This window comes from Heterodontus francisci, chromosome 4 (assembly GCF_036365525.1).
Source record: "Heterodontus francisci isolate sHetFra1 chromosome 4, sHetFra1.hap1, whole genome shotgun sequence".
In the NCBI taxonomy this organism is placed as follows: Eukaryota; Metazoa; Chordata; class Chondrichthyes; order Heterodontiformes; family Heterodontidae; genus Heterodontus; species Heterodontus francisci.
Genome location: NC_090374.1, coordinates 145,080,988 through 145,104,909, shown reverse-complemented (window position 1 = coordinate 145,104,909; position 23,922 = coordinate 145,080,988). Strand labels below are relative to the sequence as shown.

Below are 23,922 nucleotides of genomic sequence, written 5' to 3'. Positions count from 1 at the left end.
CGCCACATAATTTTTAAAGTTTTGTGTTCATAATTTATTTCAGAATTGCAGTTACGTATTAGATTGCTGGTAAGTTCTGTTTATACTTGTAATAACTTGAGTAACTTCTATAGATTTTGTTATGCTTTAAAATAACTAATATTTTCAGTTGAAATGCTCCTTTGAATAGAATATGTCATGGTCAACAGTGTAATATGATAAATATCTGCATTCATGAGGTGACCATAACCCACTCTTTTGTTATTCAGTCTGCCTCTGTGCAGAGATTTTATTCAAATTGCATAGCTGGCCTTTTTATCCTTTGTGCACAGGCCACTCCTGTTGGGTGGTTTCTGTACTGTTATTTTTGGGATCCTCTAGAATTTATTTAAGTTTATTGACACTCTATCCAGTTAAAACGCTCACAACTAATATAGCTCTGCAGCTGTCAAACCTGAAATATGTTGAATGTCTGTAGGGCAAAAATTGGATTGGATCAAATAACCAGTTAACTTAAATATCCAGATTGGCTCAAAATCCATTTTTATTGAATAGAATGATAGGAAAAGTTTCCTATTAACTGTTACAGAGCCAATCAAATTGTTCCCTTTTTGTTTTACAAAACTGCCAGTGACGAACTAACAAGTGATGCAGAACCCCCAATCAAAATGGTCAAAACATTTTCTCTGACTTTTTGGAGCACGGGGGGAGGCAGTGGCATAGCAGTAATGTCACTAGACTAGTAATCCAGAGTCACAGGCTCTAGGGACATGGGTGTGAATCCCACCACGGCAGATGGTGCAGTTTGAATTCAATTAATAAATCTGACCATGACCATGAAACCATTGTCGATTGTTGTAAAAACCCACCTGGTTCACTAATGTCCTTTAGGGAAGGAAATCTGGCCTAAATGTAGATACTGCAGACCTACAGCAATGTGGTTGACTCTTGAATGCCCTTGAAGTGGCCTAGTAAGTCACTCAGTTGGATCAAATTGCTACAATGTCTGAGGTTCAAGAAGCTCACCACCACCTTCTCGAGGGCAATTAGGGATGGACAATAAATGCTGGCCTAGCCAGCGACACCCACATCCCCCAAATGAATAAAAAAATTGTTTCTTCAGTTAGCTGCCTATAGCGACTGTATTACCCATTCTTTTGGGCCTCCTTATCTCGAGAGACAATGGATACGCGCCTGGAGGTGGTCAGTGGTTTGTGAAGCAGCACCTGGAGTGGCTATAAAGGCCAATTCTGGAGTGACAGGCTCTTCCACAGGTGCTGTAGAGAAATTTGTTTGTTGGGGCTGTTGCACAGTTGGCTCTCCCCTTGCGCCTCTGTCTTTTTTCCTGCCAACTACTAAGTCTCTTCGACTCGCCACAATTTAGCCCTGTCTTTATGGCTGCCCGCCAGCTCTGGCGAATGCTGGCAACTGACTCCCACGACTTGTGATCAATGTCACACGATTTCATGTCGCGTTTGCAGACGTCTTTATAACGGAGACATGGACGGCCGGTGGGTCTGATACCAGTGGCGAGCTCGCTGTACAATGTGTCTTTGGGGATCCTGCCATCTTCCATGCGGCTCACATGGCCAAGCCATCTCAAGCGCCGCTGACTCAGTAGTGTGTATAAGCTGGGGATGTTGGCCGCTTCAAGGACTTCTGTGTTGGAGATATAGTCCTGCCACCTGATGCCAAGTATTCTCCGAAGGCAGCGAAGATGGAATGAATTGAGACGTCGCTCTTGGCTGGCATACGTTGTCCAGGCCTCGCTGCCGTAGAGCAAGGTACTGAGGACACAGGCCTGATACACTCGGACTTTTGTGTTCCGTGTCAGTGCGCCATTTTCCCACACTCTCTTGGCCAGTCTGAACATAGCAGTGGAAGCCTTACCCATGCGCTTGTTGATTTCTGCATCTAGAGACAGGTTACTGGTGATAGTTGAGCCTAGGTAGGTGAACTCTTGAACCACTTCCAGAGCGTGGTCGCCAATATTGATGGATGGAGCATTTCTGACATCCTGCCCCATGATGTTCGTTTTCTTGAGGCTGATGGTTAGGCCAAATTCATTGCAGGCAGACGCAAACCTGTCGATGAGACTCTGCAGGCATTCTTCAGTGTGAGATATTAAAGCAGCATCGTCAGCAAAGAGGAGTTCTCTGATGAGGACTTTCCGTACTTTGGACTTCGCTCTCATACCCTGTTGGAAATCAGTGCAATAACCTTTTCTGCCAACGGCCTGCTCCTCTCACAGTTTGAGTCTTCTGTTTTGCTCCTTTACTGGAATTTAATTTAGCCAGCTCAGCCGTCTTTCCTCCTAATATTTTTCAGGGCTCCACATAGCAGATCAGCCTGACTGTTGAGCAACGTCTTTCTCTTTTCTCCTTCTGGATTCTCTGACTTATAAATAAATTATCTGTGGGTATTTAAGAACATTAGAGCATAAGAAAGAGAAGTAGGAGGAGGACATTTGGCCCCTTGAGCCTGCTCCACCATTAAATAAGATTGTGGCTAATCTGATATAAAGACAAAATACTGCGGATGCTGGAAATCTGAAATAAAAACAGAAAGTGCTGGAAATATTCAGGTCTGGCAGCATCTGTGGAGAGAGAAGCAGAGTTAACATTTCAGGTCTGTGACCTTTTGTCAGAACTGGCAAAGGTTAGAAATGTAATAGGTTTTAAGCAAATAAAGTGGGGGCACGGGGAAAGAGAACACATTTATTTTGTTATAAAGAATGCAGTATACAACAATGCTGAAGTTCAGAAAAGTCCTCATCAATACCAAATCTTAGCAGCAAAATGACAGATGCCATAGTTAATTGCTGAATATATCAATTTTAAATAGCCTCCATGCACACACACTCACTTCCTCTCACCCGCACTTTCACCACAGCAGTGAGAACATTCCCATACTTTTTTATCCAGTTTTTATGTGACTTGGGTTATTATTGTGTACTCAGAGTATTGTGGATCAATACGACTGGAGTGAAAATTACAACTGCTGTGACTCATCATTCACACACACACAAAGCCATGTGAAGAAATTATCTGGACAATTTGGCTGCTTTTATTGTACCTGCTGTTCAGTGAATTGTAATTTTGGGGAAAAAAGGTCATGTCGCTTTGAAAAGGAATTGAGGGATTTGATTACTCAGTTCTCTGCTACTTACGCGTTCCTAAGGGGGATGTTTTAGTACTTTTTGGTTTGTTTGCATTCAGTTAATGTGTATTTAATACCCAAACATTAAATGCTTGTTTTAGCAAATCATTTATTTTTGTCCTACAGACATGTGACTTTTTGAGGTGTGATGCCTCTAGGGCTCCACTTTCAGGTATGATGTCTTTGAATGCTGTAGTTTCCACAGAAGAATTCAAGTTGGTTCTCCAGTTTCTCAGTTAGACCGCTGCAAGGTGTTAGACTGCTGTCAATACCACGGGAAATCAGTTTCTCACTAGATCATCAAAGATTGAGCTTTTCTTTTTTTCTTAAATATAAATAACTTCTTCCCCAATTTGAATGTTCATTACAAATCTAATGCTATGTATGTGTTTTTTTTCCCTTAAAATCCCATATTCAGAGAAATATGGTAAAGATAATATTCCAGGTTGCAGGTGTGTAGAAATACTGAGGAAGGGGTGGAAATTATTTGGCTTGGCAACGTTAAGGTGGTCCAGCAGTGCTGGGAGAGAGAAGGGCAGATGTTGGCATCCTTCCATCTATGAAAGATGATGGACACGCAGCAAACAATCCATTTAGGTGAGGTGTCTTCTCTTGGGGCACCTTTGTTGATGGCTGTGAAGGCCAATCTTGAGAGGTAGGTTCTACCACACGTGCTGCATGTGAAGCTGCCAAGTGACACTGAGTTGTTTTTGACATTGGCGCCTGTTGCCAAGCTGCTGTAACAACTGGTTGTCATGGTAGTGCAGACCAGTCCACAGGATGTGTTGCCATTTCCCTCTTTCACCAGCTAGTAACTCCCAAGTGCGATAGTTGATATTTAGGGCCTTCATGTCATGCTTGCAAGCATCCTTGAAGTGGAGCTTTGGGCGTCCCACTGGTCGTCTGGCCCCGGCTACCTCACCTTACAAAAGGCCCTTGGGTATGCGACAGTCTTCCATCCCGTGGACGTGTCCGATCCACCAAAGCCGCCTTTGTTTGATTAGTGCCAACACGCTTGGGAGCTCTGCCTTTGAGAGAGCTGCTGCATTTGTGATTTTGTCCTGCCAGGATATGCCCATAATGCACCGCAGACAGCGAAGATGGAAATTATTGAGCTTCTTTTCCTGGTGGGTGTAAGTCACCCAGGTTTCACAGCCATATAGCAAGTTGCTGAGAACACAGGTTTTATAAACCATCAGCTTTGTGCTAAAGGTTATTCCTTTTTACAAGTCGGCCAAAGGTGGTAGCTGCTTTCCCTTTGTGTGTATCGAGCTCTGCATCAAGGGACAGATTGTCTGTCACCGTGGACCCAAGGTAGCAAAGTTTCCTAACCACTTCCAGTGGGATGTAATTTGGTGCGATCAGGGGCAGAGATGCAACAGCTAGTCCCATGACCAGGGTTTTCTTGACGCTTATAGTCAAGGAGAACAAGTTACAAGCATGGAACCGACAGTTCATGAGTCTTTAGACTAGCGCAGCATCATCATTGTAGAGGAATTCTCTGATCAGGACACGCTGTGCTCGCTTTCAGCCTTGGTAAGTTGGAGAGCTTGCTGTTTGACCGAGTGTGCAAGTAGACTCTTCCATATCTGCAGTGAAGGCGAAGGTCAGGATCATGGAGAAGAAGATGCCAAACAGAGTGGGGGCCAGGACACAACCATGTTTCACTCCAAAACTGTCAGAAGTGGAGCCATAAAACTGTACAGTGCAGTGCATGTTGTCATGGAAGGAGTGGATGAGACTGAGTAGCTTTTGGTGGACAGCCAATTTCTCCCAAAATCTTGTACAGCCCTGCTCTGCTGACAGTGTCGAATGCCTTAGTGAGATCTATGAAAGTAAGTTAAAGGGGTTCCCTACACTTCTATTTTAGCTGGCGTATGGAGAAGATCATATCCACAGTAGATCTGCCGGCACAGAAACCGCACTGCACTTCCAGGTACACTCGGTCTGCAAGTAAATGAAGTCTTTTAAGTATGACCCTAGCAAGGGCCTTCCCTGTGACGCTAAGGAGTGAAATGTCCCTGTAGTAGTTGCAGTCTCCTCTGTTCCCTTTGTTTTTGTATAGTGTGATGATTTTGCCATCTTGCAACAGACCCTACTTGCCAGCAGAGAAGGAGGAGGTCATAAAGGTGTGGCAATCGATGAGGCTTTCCATGCTTGAGCAGTTCGGCTAGGATTCCGTCTTTGCCCTTCTGTTCGCGAGGCGGTCTGTGGCCTTTCCGAGCTCCAGTGATGAGGGTTCTTCATCTAACTCAACCATAACAGGAAGTTGCGGGAGAGCAACGAGTGCAGACTGGGAGATGTCTGACTCACGGGAGTACAGCTCACAGTAGTGTTCAGCCCAGCGGGACGTCTGCTAGACAGAGCAGAAAAGTAATGGAATATTGTGCAGGATGTTTTTCAGTCTGGAAATACTGAGGGGGGTTTCTGGGGTCTGAGCCTGGTGTGTTGCGAGTGTGATAGTGATGTGGCAGTGATGGGATACACAAGAATTGGGGAATGCAGTTGTTGGGTTTGGGAGTTCTGGGTAAAGGATGCTGAAGAGTAGGAACATTGAGAAAGGGGGCATGTGGGATATGGCAGCACTAAGAGTAATGTCTCGGGTGTGCGAGAGCAGTGCAAGGCGTATGTTGGGGGCAATGAGCGTGTGGGAGCATTGGGAAAGGGAGTGCATGGGTTTGGGATTACCAGAAGCGGGTGCTGCAATCTGAATTGGCAAGAAGTTCATTGGATATTGCAGCAGTGATTGCATGGTGCCTAATTGCTGGGAAACAGGCTTATGAAACTCTGGGACAACGAGGGATAGGTTTTGTGGTCGGAGAGGATTGATGGCGATAGGGACAAGGGCCTGGGATGTTGTAGTGTCTATTGTAGGGCTGTCCACATTTTGTAGGGTAGTAAGGAAGAATGAATGCTGCAAGTCTTTACATGGGCAAAAGAGGTGTGGGCACTACCTGTTTTGGCCCAGAGTTGGCCACTAACTAATTTCTCACCCATTGCATTTCCCCCACTCCCAGGGCTTTAAACAAGAGTGTTTTCCCCAGCACTAAGCTAGGAATTTTGTTTTAATTATTTAAGATGCTTAAACTATAAGCGCCTATTGTTTGGTATAATTTACAGTATAAATGCAGTAAACACTCTACACATGGCTCCTGACTCAGTAATGGGAAAGCCATTTATGCCTGGCTGTGATCTGAGAACTGACCTTAAGTTTTTTAAAGCACTCCTTGTGTTTTTTTCTGAAGAGCTTTTTTCGAGGGCTGATCGGGAATGAGGAAAAGTAAAGGGATGGGATTGATGACAGGAGGGGCAATCAGGCAAGAGGCTTCAGACAGGTGGCCCTGAGAGGAAGAGCACCACTGAACTTTGAAGACAGAGCCGGGGGGGAAATGGGGTAAATTTAGGGTTAATAAGCAGAAGTGCAGCAGCATCTCCCTGGAGATGGAGCTAGGAAGACTTATTCAGAGATGAGTTTAATGAATAGATAAATTTGGGCATGAAGTAAGGGTTAGACTTAAAAGAACTTCAGACTACACGTAAGACTTATAATACAGATAGTATAAGATTGGATATAATAAATAATCCAGTTAAGTATCTATTAATGGTTGGACAGACCAGTGACTCATTTCTGTAAACTAGTAAATTTCAACACTTGAATCCCTAATTGTTGTGTCCCCTGAAAATAATTTTCTACTGGTGTCCTTTATATATTCTTGGGATTAATTAACTAAATTGAGAGGCAGCATGTATACATTGAAATGCTGTTTATGCACACAAACTGAAAACTATCAAAAAAAAACTCCACAGAAATTGAGTAGATGCCAGTTCATAAAAAGGTTGATTGATGCATTAACATAATCAGGATCTTTAAACTGATTTTTATATTTCTGTTTCCCATTGCAGTTCATTGATTGGCTCTTCATCATGGCAGAAAGTCCACATGAAGCATTATCATTGGATAAGTTGAATATGATCAAAGGTAGTATTACTGCTTTTATCTAAAATCTTAAATATCCTTAACAGAATGTTCTAATATCATACTGAACAGTTAATCCTTATGCTTAATTTGAATATTAGACAAATGTCATATTGGGGTCAGTTTCTCTCATTCTGTATAGTGTTAAAGAGGAAGTCTGAGTCATTAACTTTTTGTTCAAAGGATTTGCTCCTCCCTTCCAATATCTTATCCAAAAAAAATACATTAGTAAGATTATGGCTTGATGTTTTTCACGTGGGTGGAGATCTTCCATCTTGGGTCTTTGTTGCCAAGAGGCTGCTCTGGCAATACCATTGTTTGGAGAGGCGTCCTGTGAATCTGGGAACAGCTGCATTGGCTATGTTTAGAGCCGTTTCATGACTCTAGCATAGCTGTGGTTTTTGACCGGTCAGGTCGCAAAGGAAGAGTTATCTTAATTCCCGGAGAACAAAAGTAAACTTGGGAAAAGCTAATATTTGTTCATTGATATAGAAGCAGAACTGCTTTGTGCATCAAACGGGGAATATTTTTACATTAGATATTTTATTATATAATTTTAACTTAAACAGGGTAAATTAATTTTAAACGTTTGCCTCGAGTACCTGTATCCTTAAAGGATTTCTTTTGTCTTTGTGTCAAAAGAGTAGACAATAGAAAAAGCTGTCTTGAATAGATTGTTGATCGTGAAGATGGACTGACAGTCAGTTAACCACATTTTGTAATGTTTGCTAATGTTACTGAGTGTAACAATTTTTGATCCATATGGTACAATGAACCAGGAACATGTCCTCTGTTTATGACCAAGACATGTCTCTTCTAATTTCTAGCATATCTGTTTAACTAGAGTGCCCTCTATGGGCATTTGCATGCACATTTTAGCTGTCACTTCAGACCTGAGTCCATTGTTTCGATCCCTTCCTTTCTTTCTTGGCCTCTCTTGGACTCTTCATTCCGGTCAACTCCTTTCCTTTCTCCACTCTTGGAGACTCTTCCCACCCCTAATTCCCACCTCAACTCGTCACTACTCCTCTGCTTTCAAACTCTTCTGCCAATGTTCCTCTTGAAAAAGCCCACAGCTACACTCTGTGCCTCTCTCTGCATTCTTCCAAGCCCATCAAGCCAACCTTCAGTGCCTCCTTATGAGAAGGAACCCTAATTACCCAACCTCCTCTCTCGTCAGCTTTCTCAACCAGTAGGCCTACTTGGGGCTAACATCACCAAAACTCTATACCTGCCCCACTGCACCCCTCTCATCCCTTGCCCCCTCTCCTCTGCTTTCCAGGCCTCCCTAAACTTCTCCCTCCATGTAAAGTCTCCTCCCCATATTCATGGCCACGCCTTCGACCTTACCATCTCCCATCATCTTTCTACTCCCATAGCCTCGGTTACTGATATGACCATCTCAGACCACTTTCTTGTATCTCACCAAACACATCTCCTTGCCCGCTTCCAAACCCATTTCTTGCTGTGCCTACCTCAGGAAAAGGCTCTCCTCCAGGTCACTTAACGCTGCACTTACAAGCTCCCAATTGTCTAACCTTTAACCCTCTCTTCGGCACAATACATCTGCAGCTGTCACTTTGCTCAGGCACTCCCTCATCTCCAGCTTTGATATCATGCTGGCCATCCCGATTATCCCTTCCTGGCCTCCATACTATTGATATTGTAAATGTTCATTACTCTCCTCAGGTTTGTCCCCCTCCCCTTCTAGTCTGCTGTCATCATCATCATCTCAAAAAATCCACCCTTGACCACTCTGTCCTTGCAAGCTACCACCCCATCTCCAATGTCCCTTTCCTCAAGTCCTTGAACATGCTGTCACCATTCAAATCCATGCCAATCTTTCTTACTTCTCCATATTTGACTCTGTCCAGTCAAGTTTCCATCCTACTGCAGCACTGAAATGACCCAAACCAATGTTACAGGTGACATCCTCTGTAACTTTGACAATAGTGAATGATCCTCATCCTTCTTGAACTGTCTGCAGCCTTTGTTGTAGTCGACCATATCCTCCTCCTCCAATGCCTCTTTATTGTTCAGCATAGTGGGACTGGCCTTGTTTGGTTCCACTTTTACCTATGCATTTGTAACCAGAGCACCTCCTGCAATGACTTCTCTGCCTTGTCACCTCGAGTCCGTCAAGGATCTATCCTTGGCACTGTCCTCTGCTTCAGTTACTTGCTGTCCCTTGATGAAATCATCTGTAGACAAAGGGTCAATTTCCTCATGTAAGCTGACAACATTCAGCTGTACCTCTCTAAGACCTGTCTCACCCCTTCCTTGCCTTTGTGTTCAGATACCTTTCTGACAGTCAATCTTGGATGAACTGCAACTTCATCCAACTAAACACCAGCCCACCCTGCATAACAAATGATCCTGAACCCAGGAAAAATAGGTTGGAGTTGTGTGGTGATAGCAGCAATTGAAGTTCCCACACTTTTCTGTCAAGAAGTGGATGATCCAGTCTGGATGTCTTTTTGCTGCATGCAGCTGTTACTTCAACAGAAATGGCTAGATTTATCCAAAGCTGAAATAAAGTCAGGCATTGCAAGTTTAAGTTTCTGAAACTTGAGACAGACACTAAAATACACTGGTCGGCCAAGGACCACACATTGTTAAATGAACAGTACCACACACTGGGTTGAGTTTTATGTCTTGGGATAATATTTGGAAGAAATGAAATTTAATGTTGTTGAATTATTCAGCATGTCATTCACATTTCATGGTTCCTCCAATGTTAACACTGTACATTTTTGTTCCTAGTCATTGCTATATGCTTGAAGGGAGCTGCTGGTGATTAAACCAGTGGACATCTAGGGATGTTAGTCTGCTGTTCAAGACTACATGGTGCTTCAGAATTCTCTAACCCCACACTAAGGTGGTCACAGTACTGTGGCAGCAAGAATAGGCCATATCAAGAGTTGAGATGCACTGGTAGAAAAAGATAAAGTACAGGGCAGTTGCTGCAGAGCAGCAAACCAGATACAAGTTCAAAAGCAAAATACTGCAGATGGTGGAAATCTGAAAGAGAAACAAAAAATGATGGAAATACTCAGCAGGTCAGGCAGCATCTGTGGAGAGAGAAACAGAGTTAATGTTTCAGCTTGATGACCTTTGCATCAGAATTCTACCTGCAACAGGTGGTTTTGCACCTTTCCACCTACTTTTTTAAAAAAAATTAAAACTCCGATAGCCTTTTTCTAACAGACCAGCTTCAGCTGGTTGAAGAGCGTCTACTGTCCTGCAAGTGTGTAGCTGGTGGAAAACTGACATCAGTCAGAGGCAGGTAAACAGAGTTTTGTGCGTGTGTCTTGAGCTTGTATCCATGGAGCTCCAGTAGTCTTGCTTCACAGTGATACCAATAAAGTGTAACTCACCCTGCTCACATCAATGCTGAAATGCTATTTGCGTAATGTGACAGCACAACAGTTTTGCATCAAAATACTTTGTAAGTGAGTAGGTAAGGTGATAGTGGGAAGCACATTTTCTGTCAGTGGGAGGTCTTGGATGTAAGTAGCCGAACCGGTGTCCAAGGGTTGAAAGAATTCTATAACAAGCCTCTTTGTCACATATGGAAATATAATTTTTTTTATTTAGAATTGTTTAGGACCAAAAGACGCATTAATTCTGTTTCTCATCTCCACAGATACTGCCTGATCCTGCTGCGTATTTGCAGCATTTTCTGTTTTTATTTCTGATTCCCACAGCTACCTTGACTTTGCTTTCTCGCACCCCGCTTCATGTAATAACTCTATTCCATTCTCCCAGTTCCTCCATCTCCATCACATCTGTTCGGACGATTCAACCTGCTATACTAACGCTTCCCATATGTCTCCCTTTTTCCTCAACCAAGGATTCCCTCTGTGGTCGACAGGGCCCTCGACTGTGTCGTTCCATTTCATGCACTTTTGCTCTCACCCCTTCCCCTCCCTCCCGGAACCATGATAGGGTTTCCCTTGTCCTCACCTTCCACCCCACCAGCTTCTGTATTCAACAGATCATCCTCAGCCATTTCTGCCACCTCCAGCGTGATGCCACCGCCAAACTCATCTTCCCCTCCCCAACCCTTTCAGCATTCCACAGGGATCATTCCCTCTACAGCACCCAGGTCCAGTCCTCAATCACCCCGTCTCCTTCCCACGGCACCTTCCCATGCAAGCGCAAGAGATGCAACACCTGCCCCTTTACCTCCTCCCTTCTCACTGTCCGGGGTCCCAAACATTCCTTCTGGGGGAAACAGCAATTTATGTATACTTTCAATTTAGTATACTTTGTTCACTGTTCACAATGCAGTCTGCTGTACAATGGGGAGATCAAATGCAATAGGGTTACCACTTTGCAGAAGACCTCTATTCAGACAGCAAGTGTGACTTTGAGCTTCCAGTCTCCTGTCATTTTAATTCCCCACCTTGCTGTCACTCTGATCTTTCTGCCCTCGGCCTCCAGCAATGTTCCAGTGAAGTTCAAAGTAAGCTTGAGGAGCAGTACCTCATCTTTTGATTAGGTGTTTTATAACTTTCCAGATTCAGCATCGAATTCAACAATTTTCGATTATAACCTCTGCCCCCTTTTGTTTTCTTTTTCTTTGCTGATTTTGGTTTTTCTCTCGTTCTCATTTTTTGCTTTCAAACAGTAGCTGTTCATGATTCTGGCAATCACCCCTCCTCTAGACAATTCATTTGTTTCTTGACTTGTCCCACTACCACTCCCTTTGACTTTACATCCCCTCTAGGCCTCCTTTGAACTGCTTTGTTATTTAATCTCTCCTGCCTTCCAGCCAATCACAGATCTTCCCATTTCTTTCCCACTTTCACTTGCTTAAAACCTAACTTTTCCCAGTTCTAATGAAACCTCATCGATCTGAAACATTAACTTTCTATTTCGCTCTCCACAGATACCACCAGACCTGCTGGGTATTTCCAGCATTTTTTGTTTATTTCAAATTTCCATCATCTGCAGTATTTTGCTTCTCTATGTTACCAATTACATCCATTTTTCAGATGAAAGCAGAAAGTTCGTTTTTAAGTTTTTTAAAAATAATATCGTTTCACTGAGTGTTAGCATTAAACTCTGGAACAAGGCCCAAATTATTATTTTTTTAATTTCAGTCTGTTAGAGGTCATAGTTTTAACCTCATCCACGACCAATATGACAGCTAGACAGCTTTAGAGGGAGGTGCACAATGAGTGTGGTTCCTGCAGAATGTGACTTCCTCCTATCCCCCACCCTCTGCTTTGGCCTCAGAGGGCACACAAGCTGTATAAAGAGTATATCCCCTATTAAAATAACATTGAAAGCTCAAAATCGGGGTTAATCGCCATCTGGTATTCACTATGGTCATACATACACAAAGCATTTATGTGCAATGGCATGAAATAATCAGAGCTGTTCGCTGCATTCCATTGTGAGCATATAAGCCTTCTGGTCGGGTGCCGAGACCACCCATATCATGTTGTGCCAGTGTAAGTGAAGCATAGCGATGGAGAGAAGGTTCTTCGTGTACTAAGCAGATTTGATAAACCGGTTGCATTCTTTAGTTTTCTTTGTCTTTGAACGGATTGAAAATTTGACTTCTTAATCTGTGTTAAAATTCATCAAATACCATAACAAACCAGTGAGAAAACCTCTGTTAGAGCTTTTGAAGTAAATAAGTGTGATTTAATGAGCTATATATCTGTCGTGCCAATGGCTGGATTTACAGGCATGTGACACGCCAGGAAATGTGCCTTCAATAATCTGAGGCTGCTGCCAGCAGCCTGTGCGTGCATCAGTTAATATATTCAGTTCCTGCTGGTAGGTTTTTTTTTAATTAGTAGTTTTCCCCGATATGTTGCTACGCTTGCTTATTTAACTGGGAGAATAAGAGGATCCCGATTGCAGATTTCTCATGCAGTCTACATCCCAACAGTGCATGATAGAAGATGTTGCTCTACTGCCGAGTGTTATTTCTTTGCCATTTTTCCCACTGCCAGAATGAAGAGTACTGTGCTGTTTAGCAGAGAGGCTGGATATAATCAAAATTCATCAGTAGGGAGGGTTGGTTTAATTGCTCAAACTTGTCACTTTCTGGTAGAGCTGTACCGCCAAGAGCTTTTGGACTACCTGAAATACTTTTTTTTTACATAATACCAAGTGAGATCTGATCTGTATTTATTGAGTTATGTATTTTTGGAAACTATGGGGGATAATTTTAACCTAATCTGAGCGGGAAATGGGTGGTTTTGGGTCGGGTGCTCATTTTACATGTTCTGTTGAAGTCAAAGGAGAGTAAAATCAGGTGAGTGAAAAATAGGCACTGGACCAGAACCCGCCCATTTCCTACCTGGCGGGTTAGGTTAAAATTATCCCCATACTTTAATTATTGATGCAGCTGTTAGACCTTCTATTATGAGTTGAATTGCTTGTTTAAACAGGTGACCCACTTAGTAGTTGGCTTCTGAAATCTAGCACAATGAAGCATTGTGGAGAGCATGTGCTCATCTCCCAACAAGTATATTCTTACAATACTGCCTCACTGCGTATGTTTGTACAAACATAATAGATACCAGGCATTGATTATGAGGTATTAATCAGATTGAGAAGTTCAGAAGATGATACAAACCAAAGTTCCCTGTCATCACTCCTTCATACCTGTTTATATTTTGCATTGTAATTAGTTCAATATGTATGAAGCAAGAGAAGGCGGATTATTCTGTTGTTTTGGTTAATTCTTGCTCTGGTTATGATTTTTGTGTGGATGCAAGTTATTTTTCACTCTGGTTTATGTTAATTCATGGTAGACGATAAATTATTATTTCCCCTCCAACTGATGAAGTCCTAAATAACTCTCAAAAAATGCAGTTGTCTAATGGTAAGGTGACTTGCTATTTAGTGTTCTGTTACTGTCGCAAGAGAAATCTAAAATATGTGAATAGCTAGTAGTTTTATTTCACTACTCTGTGATTTATTTGTATTGAGTTATTTGAAGTGCAGAGGGGACTCTAATACAGACTGGGGCTTCACAAAGTGCGTCATGCATTTATCTAGAACAATGTTCTGCTAGCTTGAGAATCGAATTACCAGAGATTAAAGCTGTGAATCTCAGTTAGGTACAACTTCAACCACTAGATTGTTAGGACGTGAGATAAAGCAATCTTTGAGTTTGTAGTTGCTTGATGTCTTGACATACTAAACAAGGTAGGTAGCAGAAATCAACAGACCAGGAAGGTCACAGTTTGATCACTGACCTGTGTTGAGTTAACTGATGGCCCTAGATGGCACGTAGTGGTGGTGAAAGAGGAGAGGGGTGCATTGTATTGTCCTGAGCCCCTGGGTTCGGGAGGAAAGAATTAGCCAGATCACTCCGGATCACTATCCAGCACCCATCCCCTTACTTGAAAGTGCACATGTAGGTGTTGGTTGAGGATGGAATTAAGCTGGATCATCACATCCTCATCCCACTCCCACTATCTGCCTCGCCACAGCTTAATTGAAAGAAAAAAACGTGAATTTATTTAGCACCTTGTCATAACTTTGGGATGTCTCAAAATGCCTCACAACAAATTACTTTTGATTTGCATTGACTTTTGTGATGTAGGGAAACATGGAAGCTAATTTATGTGCAGCAGGCATCCATAAACAGCAAATAAGATCAGTGACCAGTTAACATATTTTTGTTGGTGCTGGTTTAGAATTACCTTCCCGAACTTGCTGCTAATATGCAGCTATAAAGGTAACGCCTCTTGGTTGAGGTACTGGAGGGTGCCCAACATCCATGGAACCCCAGGAAGCAGTCAATACATTCAGTAGGAGGGGAGGAGAGAAACTTGACAGAAAAGGTTGAATGAATGTGTAAAGCAATGGTTTGTCCCAGAAGGAGAGCACAGATATTGTTTACTTGGCACTACCATGTAAATTTTACATTTAACAACCAGTAAGTGAGACACAATTTCTTCTTAAATTGTAATTTTTTTTTTAGTTATTTGCAGTCCTAGTGAGTCATTGAACTATACATTTAAATGACAACTGAGATGTTTTATTAAGTTACACTGTTATCATAAGGGCCCTGTTGACTTTTTTGATTTGTTTGTTTTTCCTCTCTTCACGCTCTTCCCTTGGGGAAGTAGTGGAAGGATTTGCAAGCTGGTTAGTCTGCGAGCCACAACGTGAACACTCGTTCCATGGTGCTAACCATTTTTGTACCAACCAATAGGGTGGTGTTACGACCAGGTGAGAAAGGGGTCTAGGGGTTCCCTCACAGCCTTTGCCTGGTTTAACTGCAACCAGGTTTAATTTTAAAAACACTTTTTTTTAGCTTCCCCTTAGTGAATCCTTGTTCGCTGCTCCAATTGTAAGGCAAAGAAATCAAACAGATTTCCTTAGATTTAAACAAGAAAAGTTGCGGTTTATTAATCTTAAACTCTAATCCGGTTAATGACTACGAATATGCAACGCGACCACGCTAACATGCATATGTGTTAAGCACGCACGCAGATAGAGACAGAAAAGGTAGAAGAATAAAGAGGAAATGTCTGAGGCAATATCTAGTAGTTACAGTCCTTTAAGTTCAATGTGGAGTCTTTGATTGCCGGTCCATCTTGCAATTCGTTGGGGCCAGTTCACGCTTAAACTTGTTTCGATGTAGGAGTCTTTTCTCTGTTGAGGTTTACGTGTCTTCCGTGGGTCCGATGGCTTGGGAGAAAGCGCGAGAGAGAGAGGCTTCCTTGCTCCAGCTTCAGTTGCACACTGCCTTCTGAATTCAAACTGTCCTGTGGCTAGTTCAAAAAACCTGGACCAGCCAGTTAGTCATGTGACCAGCTGGTTTAACCAGTCCTGGCTCTGTTGATTGTATCATCTTAGCAAGGCCTGGAATGCGCTTCCTTGCACCTTCAATGTCTGGTGATCAAATCCATCTAATTGGAGCAGGGAATAGCTCTTTGTCTCCACATGCAACATCTCTTAGTATGCAAATGTCTTTCCAGCCCAGTGGTCTGGTGATCTTCAAACAAGTAATTTCTTCACTTCAGCAACAGTTTAAAATCAGTGTTCATATGACAAAATTAATATGCCTTATTCTTGGCGGCTGGGGGTCTGCATAACAGGTGGTTTGTCTGACACAGCAGGAGGGTTTTATCGGCTCCCACAGATGAGACGGGCATGACAATCTTGCTGGACGCCAACCCAGAATTGAGAGCCAGTGTTCTGGTATCCACTTGCCAGGATCTAGAGAGAGGTTCAAACAGAATGTGCACATCCTGACTTGGGCAGAAATGCTACCACTAAACACAAAGGTTTTCTCTGGCTTGCATGCTGATATTGTACAAAATGGTGATTTGTGTGATGCTCTTATCTCAAATTCCTTTCACCAATACTATCACCATCATTGGCAGCCTTGTAACATGAGTACTTCATTTTAACATTGTAAAACAGAAAATGATCTCCTAAGACATGAGATATTTTTGCAGTTCAAGAGGGAATCATATGGAAATTTCACAGTTAACACTTATTAAAATCCTAGTACACCTACTTCACAATCCTCGTACTGGTTTACAACATCCCCCACCTTTTGTAACCTCCTCCTGCCCTACATCCCTGTTTGTATCCTATACTCTTCTAACTTATATACTGTATTTTCCCTCCTTCTCCCCCCCCCCCCCCCCCTCCCATCACCCCATTCCCAGCGCCTCATGGTTCATGGAGCCTTCAGCTATCTTGCCTCCACATTTTGGAACTCTCTGCCTAAGCTTTTCTATCTGGCTAAATATCTCTCCATCTTGGAAACCCTCCTTACAACATTCTTCCAACTCCTGTAATTTTTCCTGTTACTCCTGCTCAGATTTGACCTCTAACTGTGCAGTATCTTGGGATGTTTTTCTACATCTTTCAGGAGTGACATGGAAGCTGGGCGCCCTCCTGTACTTCATATATTACTCTTCATATGTGAGCACAAGCAGCAAATGTTTCAAACAATGACAGACAGGAAAAGAGCCGCTGTTCTGCCCAGCCTGTCCCACACAAAGGTGATATCTTGTGCATCACAATATATCCACCCCTCACACTTGGCAGGCGATTCCAACCAACACCATTATAAGTAGATTCACTATTATAAATGTACATTTTCTTGCATCAGGTGGGAGAAGAGAGAGCTCTTAAAATGTACTGAGATGCAGTGAGATACTGACATCACTGCAGTGCTTACATCATCTGAGAAAAAGTCCTTCATACAGATTAAATTATGAAAATTTGTGATTACTTTTTAAATATATTTAGTCAAATAATTATACTGTATAATGTCCTAGCTGTTTATTAAAAGAACAGGTAATCTTCGTTGTCACCAAGCTTGTTTGTTTCTTCGTACTATAAAATGACTGTTTAGAAGTACTAATTAGACTATGATTACAGGATGAGAGAACGCCAGGGCCTAATTGGTAGGTGAGGCTGAAGATTGGGAGTATTTCTTTTCAGTACAGGCTATAAACTTCCAGCAAAACTAGTTAATGTTTCAATGAACTACGTCAAAAAAATTGGATTGATATCTGATTAGGAATGGTATTGAATTGAACTATACTGATAAATTTAGACTTAAATGATATGGTGCTCTCTGAAAGAATAAGTATCGACATAAGTAATCTGATACAGTCTGGAGCACAGTCAGTGACATGCCACAACTGTGAAGTGGTGTTGGTTACAGTTGAGTAACTGATCATGGTGGTAAATTTTATACCTTGGATCTTTTTTATGATTGCTTTTGGAGTTCATCGAAATTTCAGGGTTTCCTTGGAAGCTTTACCTGTGTATATTCATCTGTGTATATTCATTTATTTCATCTGCTTTAGAAGATTGAGTAATTAGTGAGAGTTCTCGACAGATTAATGCTACACGTATCCCAATGTTGTCACGGTTACAAATCATGTGATATGCAGTGTTTAGACTACACACTGATGAAAATCATTTTTAATTCGTATCTGAGTTTACAGTCATTTGTCTCAAACACATTATAACAAACTATTTTCTGGGGAAAGCTGCTAGATCCGTAATGCGTGCAACAAAGTAGCAGTTATTGACTGTAAGGGTGGAACTTTCTGCTGGTTTTATTGACACAGAAAGCAACCAGAACAACTGCAGTAATAAAACAAATATTTATAATGTGTGATTTTGCTTGGTATAATGGTCTGTGTGCGAAGTTTAACAAAGTATTTCAGATAAATTGGGCAACTCCATAATAAAAATGATGCATTTGCAAGAAGTAGCTAAATAAACTGAGCTATGAAAATATGTCTGGATGAGAAGAATATACTTTATCAATATTAAACAGTAGTTATTGATTCCCATTGTTTTAGAAAGAATTTATTAACTCATTGTAAAAATAAATGGTTAAAGTGCAATCTTTCCATTTTTACAATACACAATGCTCTTATTTCATTTAGTCAGTTATTGAGAAGTATGTATCTTTTGCTGACTAATTAACCCTGGTACCGTTAAATGATCAAAATGGTCCAGTAGTGCTTTGGGAGATGGTTTTAGGTTAAGTTGTGTCTTTTATCTTTAGTGCACTGTAACAAGTGTCCTCTTCTGTTTCTCATAGCTACGCTGCTGGCAATGCGATTTTTGCCTGAGTACAGGAAGAAGGCCATCTGGACTCGCGCATACGGATGGTAGCTGCCAAATTTTTGACGGTTAATCTGATCAGCTTTAAGCAGGAGTTGGCCTTTGCCTGCAAGCTAAGACTCTGTGGGTGGAAAGGAAAGAAAGTATAGACTTGCTGATGCACTCACATGGCAAGAGGCCAAATATATTACAAAGCCACAAAGGAAGAGTTATTTGCTACTAACAATACAAAAGTGGCTCTAGAACTTTCATGTCTATCTCATACCACTGCATATGTCATAGATATTTTATGCTACTTGTTTACAGAAACAAATCACCTCAAACAGTGCATAGAGCTACAATGATATTGATTTGATTTGTTGCGTTTTTGAAGGAACACATTTAAAAACGGACACATTTATCTTGTGGTTTGAAGTTTTGTTGCTCAACCTTTTAAGTCTTGAGTGCCCTTTAAGGCATTGAGCATATACCTCCTGCAGGAGCTGTGTGTTATGGTTCTAATCATTTCATGCCAACATCTTGTTAGCTACAAAGAAGAAGTGCTACTGTAAATCAGATTGATGAAATAAAAACAATTCATGTCAAGAAACAGTAAACTTGAACTTCTTGTCCTGTTAATGTTGATTCAGACTACAGTTAAAGGCAGTCTAATCCTGAAACATCCTATGTATTGCATTGTTTCAGGTTGTGTGCTTCAACTGAAATGGACAGTATACTTTACAGATGGATGTTATTACTGTTCCCTGTTACTGAACTACAATTTAATAGTTTTCACAAGAATCGATCACTGCCCAAGTAGAGATGAAACCTGTGTCTGGCCAGTTCTGGCCATGCTGATCGTTCAGCACAGCGCTGTTACGTCATTGTCTAGTTTTGTGTGTAAACTCCAAAAACACTTCTGTTTTTGCTAAAATTCTTATGTAAATATTATTAGATATTAGTTGTGATCTTAAATGCATTATCTGAAAAGGTAGTGGAAGCAGATTCAATGTAACTTTTAAAAGGGAGTTGGAGCTCTAATTAAAAAAGAAACAATTGAGAGCAATGGGGAAAGAGCGGGGAAGTGGGACTAAATGGTTGAGCTCTTTCAGAGGGCCGCAACGAGCATGTTGGATCAAATGGCCTCCTGTGCTCCATGATTCCATAAATGCCTCTGTTGCAGTCATAAAATACTACATTTTGAAATTTGTTTAAATCGCAATTTAGTACTGCTCACTCATCACACATTGTCCTCACTAACCCACACTGGTCCCCCAATGTCTCAGCTTTAAATGTCTCATCCTAAAGTTTAATTACTTTTATGGCATTTTCCTTGCTCAGCTCTGCAACCTCCTCCAGTGTTACAAATTCTCCTGAACTGTTCCTCTGACTCTGTCTATTTGTGCATTCCCTCACCACTGGCAGCAGTGCCTTCAGGTTCCTAGACCATATGCTCTGGAATTCCTTCCCTATAGCACTCTGCCTCTTCACCTCCTTTAAAGCGCTTTTTAAAACCCACCTCTCTAATCAACCTTTTGGCCACCTTTCCTAATATCGCCATTGGTTCAGAATCCATTAAAAAAAAATCTTTGAAGCACTTTGCTTCATTTTTGTACTTTAAAGACACCTTGCAAATGCAAGTTATTGTTGTCCTTTCATACTATCTATGATGCACTTGAAGTATAAATTTGGATATATACAGCTAAAAATATGTTATTGATCAGTGCATTACACGTTTATTTGCTAAGCAATCAAAGAGGAGTGCTCAGACTCACTATAAATGGATAGCAACTTTAACATCATCTTATTCACTTATGCAGAGAATATATCAGGATTTTGAAAGTGGACTTCTGTATATTGAACATTGTAAGCCAAACTAGAGTTTGCTTTATGAAGAATTGAGGTGCAAAATTTGGATGCTTGGCGCCCATTTTTTGGGCACTACAAGTGTCCTTAAAGATCCAATATTGCATTCATGGTGCATGCGCACTTCTGGTGCAAGTCGTGTTGGATGCAATATTGGTGAGGGCATCAGCTCCCACATGAGTGTCCGCTATAAGTATGCGGAGTAGGCAGTTCATGATGTCAATCAGCATGTAACGCTGATTTGATGCCAGCACTGGCGTTTTAGTGCTCAGTGCTCCTACTAACACTGTGTCAATCATGCAAGGACAGAACACATATTCAACAGCAGGAAGGACCCAACTTCCCCCCTGCCCCCAATACCACTACCACCACCAGCTTACTTGAACAGTTTCATCTGCTTTCAGTTTAGAAACTGACTGATATCTACTGGCTGTTGCTATGATTATACAAGCCTTTGGTGCTTTCTAGGGTTCTTTAGAGTTGCTAAAGTCTGCAGGGAATGGTGTGGCTAGTGCTGAAGGACATGGTCCTGATGTCAAGGCTTTTGCACAAACGTGTTGCTCATAGACATGAATGCATTAGTCGGCACTCTTCTTGGAATACAGCATGACGGATTGAGCAGAAGGCACACAGAGCAGAACAAGTTACTGGAAGAGGGAGGGGAAGAAGGACTAACATAAAGAAACCAAATCAGGCCTCAATATTCAGGGATCAATTCTCCTACCTGAACCCCAGCGATGAACAGTGTGAGACGTTTGTGCTTCACTAAAGACATCCTCACTGATATCTGCCACATGAATGCAGCCACAACTGCAATCTCAGAGCAGGGCAAGGACTGCATTACCAGTGGTCCTGAAGGTGACCGTGGGCGTGAAACTTTTTTGCATCTGGCTCCTTTGAGGCTGCAGATATTTGCAACATCTCACAGTTTGCCATCCACTGTTGTGTAAGTGAGATCACTTACCCTCTCTATTCAAGGAGAGCTAACATTTCAGAAAGCAGCAGGCAGGGTGAGCATTCAGCTTTGCTTGGATTGCAAGGTTCCCCATGGTGCAGGGTGCCATTGACTGTGTACACCTTCTTTGTGAGGGCAGCATGCAAGCTCTGAGATGTGCTGCAACCAAAAGCAAATCATGCAGGACAATGTCTGGTATCCTGGCAGCTGTCATGATGCCTTCATTCTGCAGAATACCACTATGCCGTATTGCATTTGAGTCACCATGACAAATAAAAGGGTGGCTGTTGGGCGATAAGGGCTATCTGCTGACCACATGGCTGATAGTTTTGATGTGCAACTCTTGCACATGTGGGCAGTATCCATACAATAAAAGCCATACTGCAGCACAAAATGCCATAGAGCAGCAGATCATTGGCATGTTGGAACAACACCTCCACTTCCTGGACTGCTCTGGAACAGCCCTGCAGTACTCAGTAGAGCAGGTGTCAAGATTGATAGGGATCTGTTGCATGCTGCACAACTTTGTCATTATGAGGGCACTGCTTTTGTCACAAGCTATATGATGACCAGCTGAGGAGAAGGAAGAGGAGTGAAGAGGCAACTAACAACAGCCCCTTTCTGGCTTGGCTGTCCCTGAACAACACATCCCCCTGCAATACCAGTAAACGGAACCTCAATTCCCCAATCACTAAAAGTGTTATATATTACCTTCCCTTTGTTACTGACCATCACAGTATCTGCTTGGCCAGAATGTAAAAACAAAAGCCCACACAATATAAGCATTCCAAATAAAATTTATTAATCAAAACATACCATATTGCATACAAATGACAACTAATCACCCTTGGGCATTCCCTTAGTGCCTGTCTTCCGTGTACCTTTACCTGTTCCAGTGCTCCTTTCAATTGCTACACCAGTGACTGCAGCACAGCTGATGGATGGCCGCTGACTTTCAGTGGAGGAGACTGCAGGTGGACTTGGAGGACAATCTCGATCAGCTCCGGGCCTAGAAGGCCCAACTTTGGACTGCGCTATCTCAGTGTGGGCAGTAGCAGTCTAGGCTGGCTGACTGACAGGCAACAGCAAGGGCACTGGCAGAGTGGAACTGGTGGGAGGATGAATGCTGCCATCCTGAGAGAGGACAGCAGGCTCCTGCTCCATGGGGCGACTGCCACCCACTTGGGGGTGACACCTCAGCAATCCTAGTAATCCGTTGGGAGGACAGTATGCTGTGACACCCTGGAAGTCCCTTTGAACACTGGTATCAGTAACCATGATGGCAGTAGTCTGAGTTTGCATGGCAGAAGTCTAAGCTTCCACTGTAGCACTGAGATGTTGGGTGACTGCTACTTGTGCTGCAATGAAAACTGAGACATTGACCATCAGACGCTGCATCATGGTTGGGTTTACAAATGTGATGATGGATTTGGCCGCCAGTTTCATGCTGGAAAGGATAGGCTCCTGGTTCTGGTTCTGTGCAAAGCACTGTGACTGTTGTTTCTGGACTCCTCTGTGCTCTTTGACAATCTTTCTGGCAAACTTCCCAATGCACCAAGCATTTCATGATGTATACCAATCAGCATTCTGCTGTAGCCTATCCCATCGAAGTGCTCATCTGAGTCGTCTGTGCGACCCCGTCTTCCAGCAAGTTGGCACCTGTGCTACCCTTGCCCCCTGCTCTGACTGCAGGCTATTCATGTCCAGTGTCTCACAACATGCATATCCCACCTCTAAGCTATCCTCTAAATTACATGCAGTGCCATTAACTGAGCTGGTGTTACAAATGTGAGATCATCATCACTGTCTTCCTACTCTTCCACCTCTTTCTCTTCGACCTCTATTTAGCCAGCTTTCAGTTCTTGGGCATCTGAAAGGAGACAGGCACAAGGGTAGGGTTGTGTCGAGGGGAGGGTGGGAAGTAAGAAGTACACTATCTGCAGCAGCTTAATCAGAGGAGATTGTGAATGAGGGGGAATTGGGATGTGAGAGGGAAGATTAGTTATGAGAATACCGTTATCTTCTATGGTTTTAGCTCTGTTGTTGGTCCCTGCCTCAGAAATGGCCACTCCAATGATGGCGAGCACTGTTTCCTCCATGGGGGCCAAGTTAGTACCTGCAGCCACCAGTTGTGTGCCACCTTGTCCTGGAAGAGAGAGGAAAGTGTGTCAGTGAGTGTGACATCCCTGTGGATAGAATGCACCGCTCTTCCTCAACACATCCTCAACCAAGGCCTCCAGTGCAGTGTTGGAAAATCTTGGCACTTGCTCTATCCCATGTTGTGCTATTCTTGTGTCTTTCTGAATAAGTTTTTATTTATTTAGAGATATAGCACTGAAACAGGCCCTTCGGCCCACCAAGTCTGTGCCGACCAACAACCACCCATTTATACTAACCCTACAGTAATCCCATATTCCCTACC

The 23,922-nt window shown here is 42.5% G+C and overlaps 1 protein-coding gene across 12 annotated transcripts in view; it reads left to right on the top strand.

The window, feature by feature from the left end:
• focad (focadhesin) overlaps positions 1 to 19,289 on the top strand; it is a 268,225-nt gene extending 248,936 nt beyond the window's left edge. For 9 of the 12 annotated variants that reach the window (XM_068030258.1, XM_068030260.1, XM_068030265.1 and 6 more), the window contains 2 exons: positions 7,042 to 7,117; positions 18,678 to 19,289. In XM_068030258.1, the coding sequence (XP_067886359.1) occupies positions 7,042 to 7,117; positions 18,678 to 18,751 (150 nt within the window). In that variant the 3' untranslated portion in view covers positions 18,752 to 19,289. The other 3 variants (XM_068030268.1, XM_068030269.1, XM_068030267.1) reach the window with 3 other exon arrangements.
• The last annotated feature ends 4,633 nt before the right edge of the window (positions 19,290 to 23,922 follow it).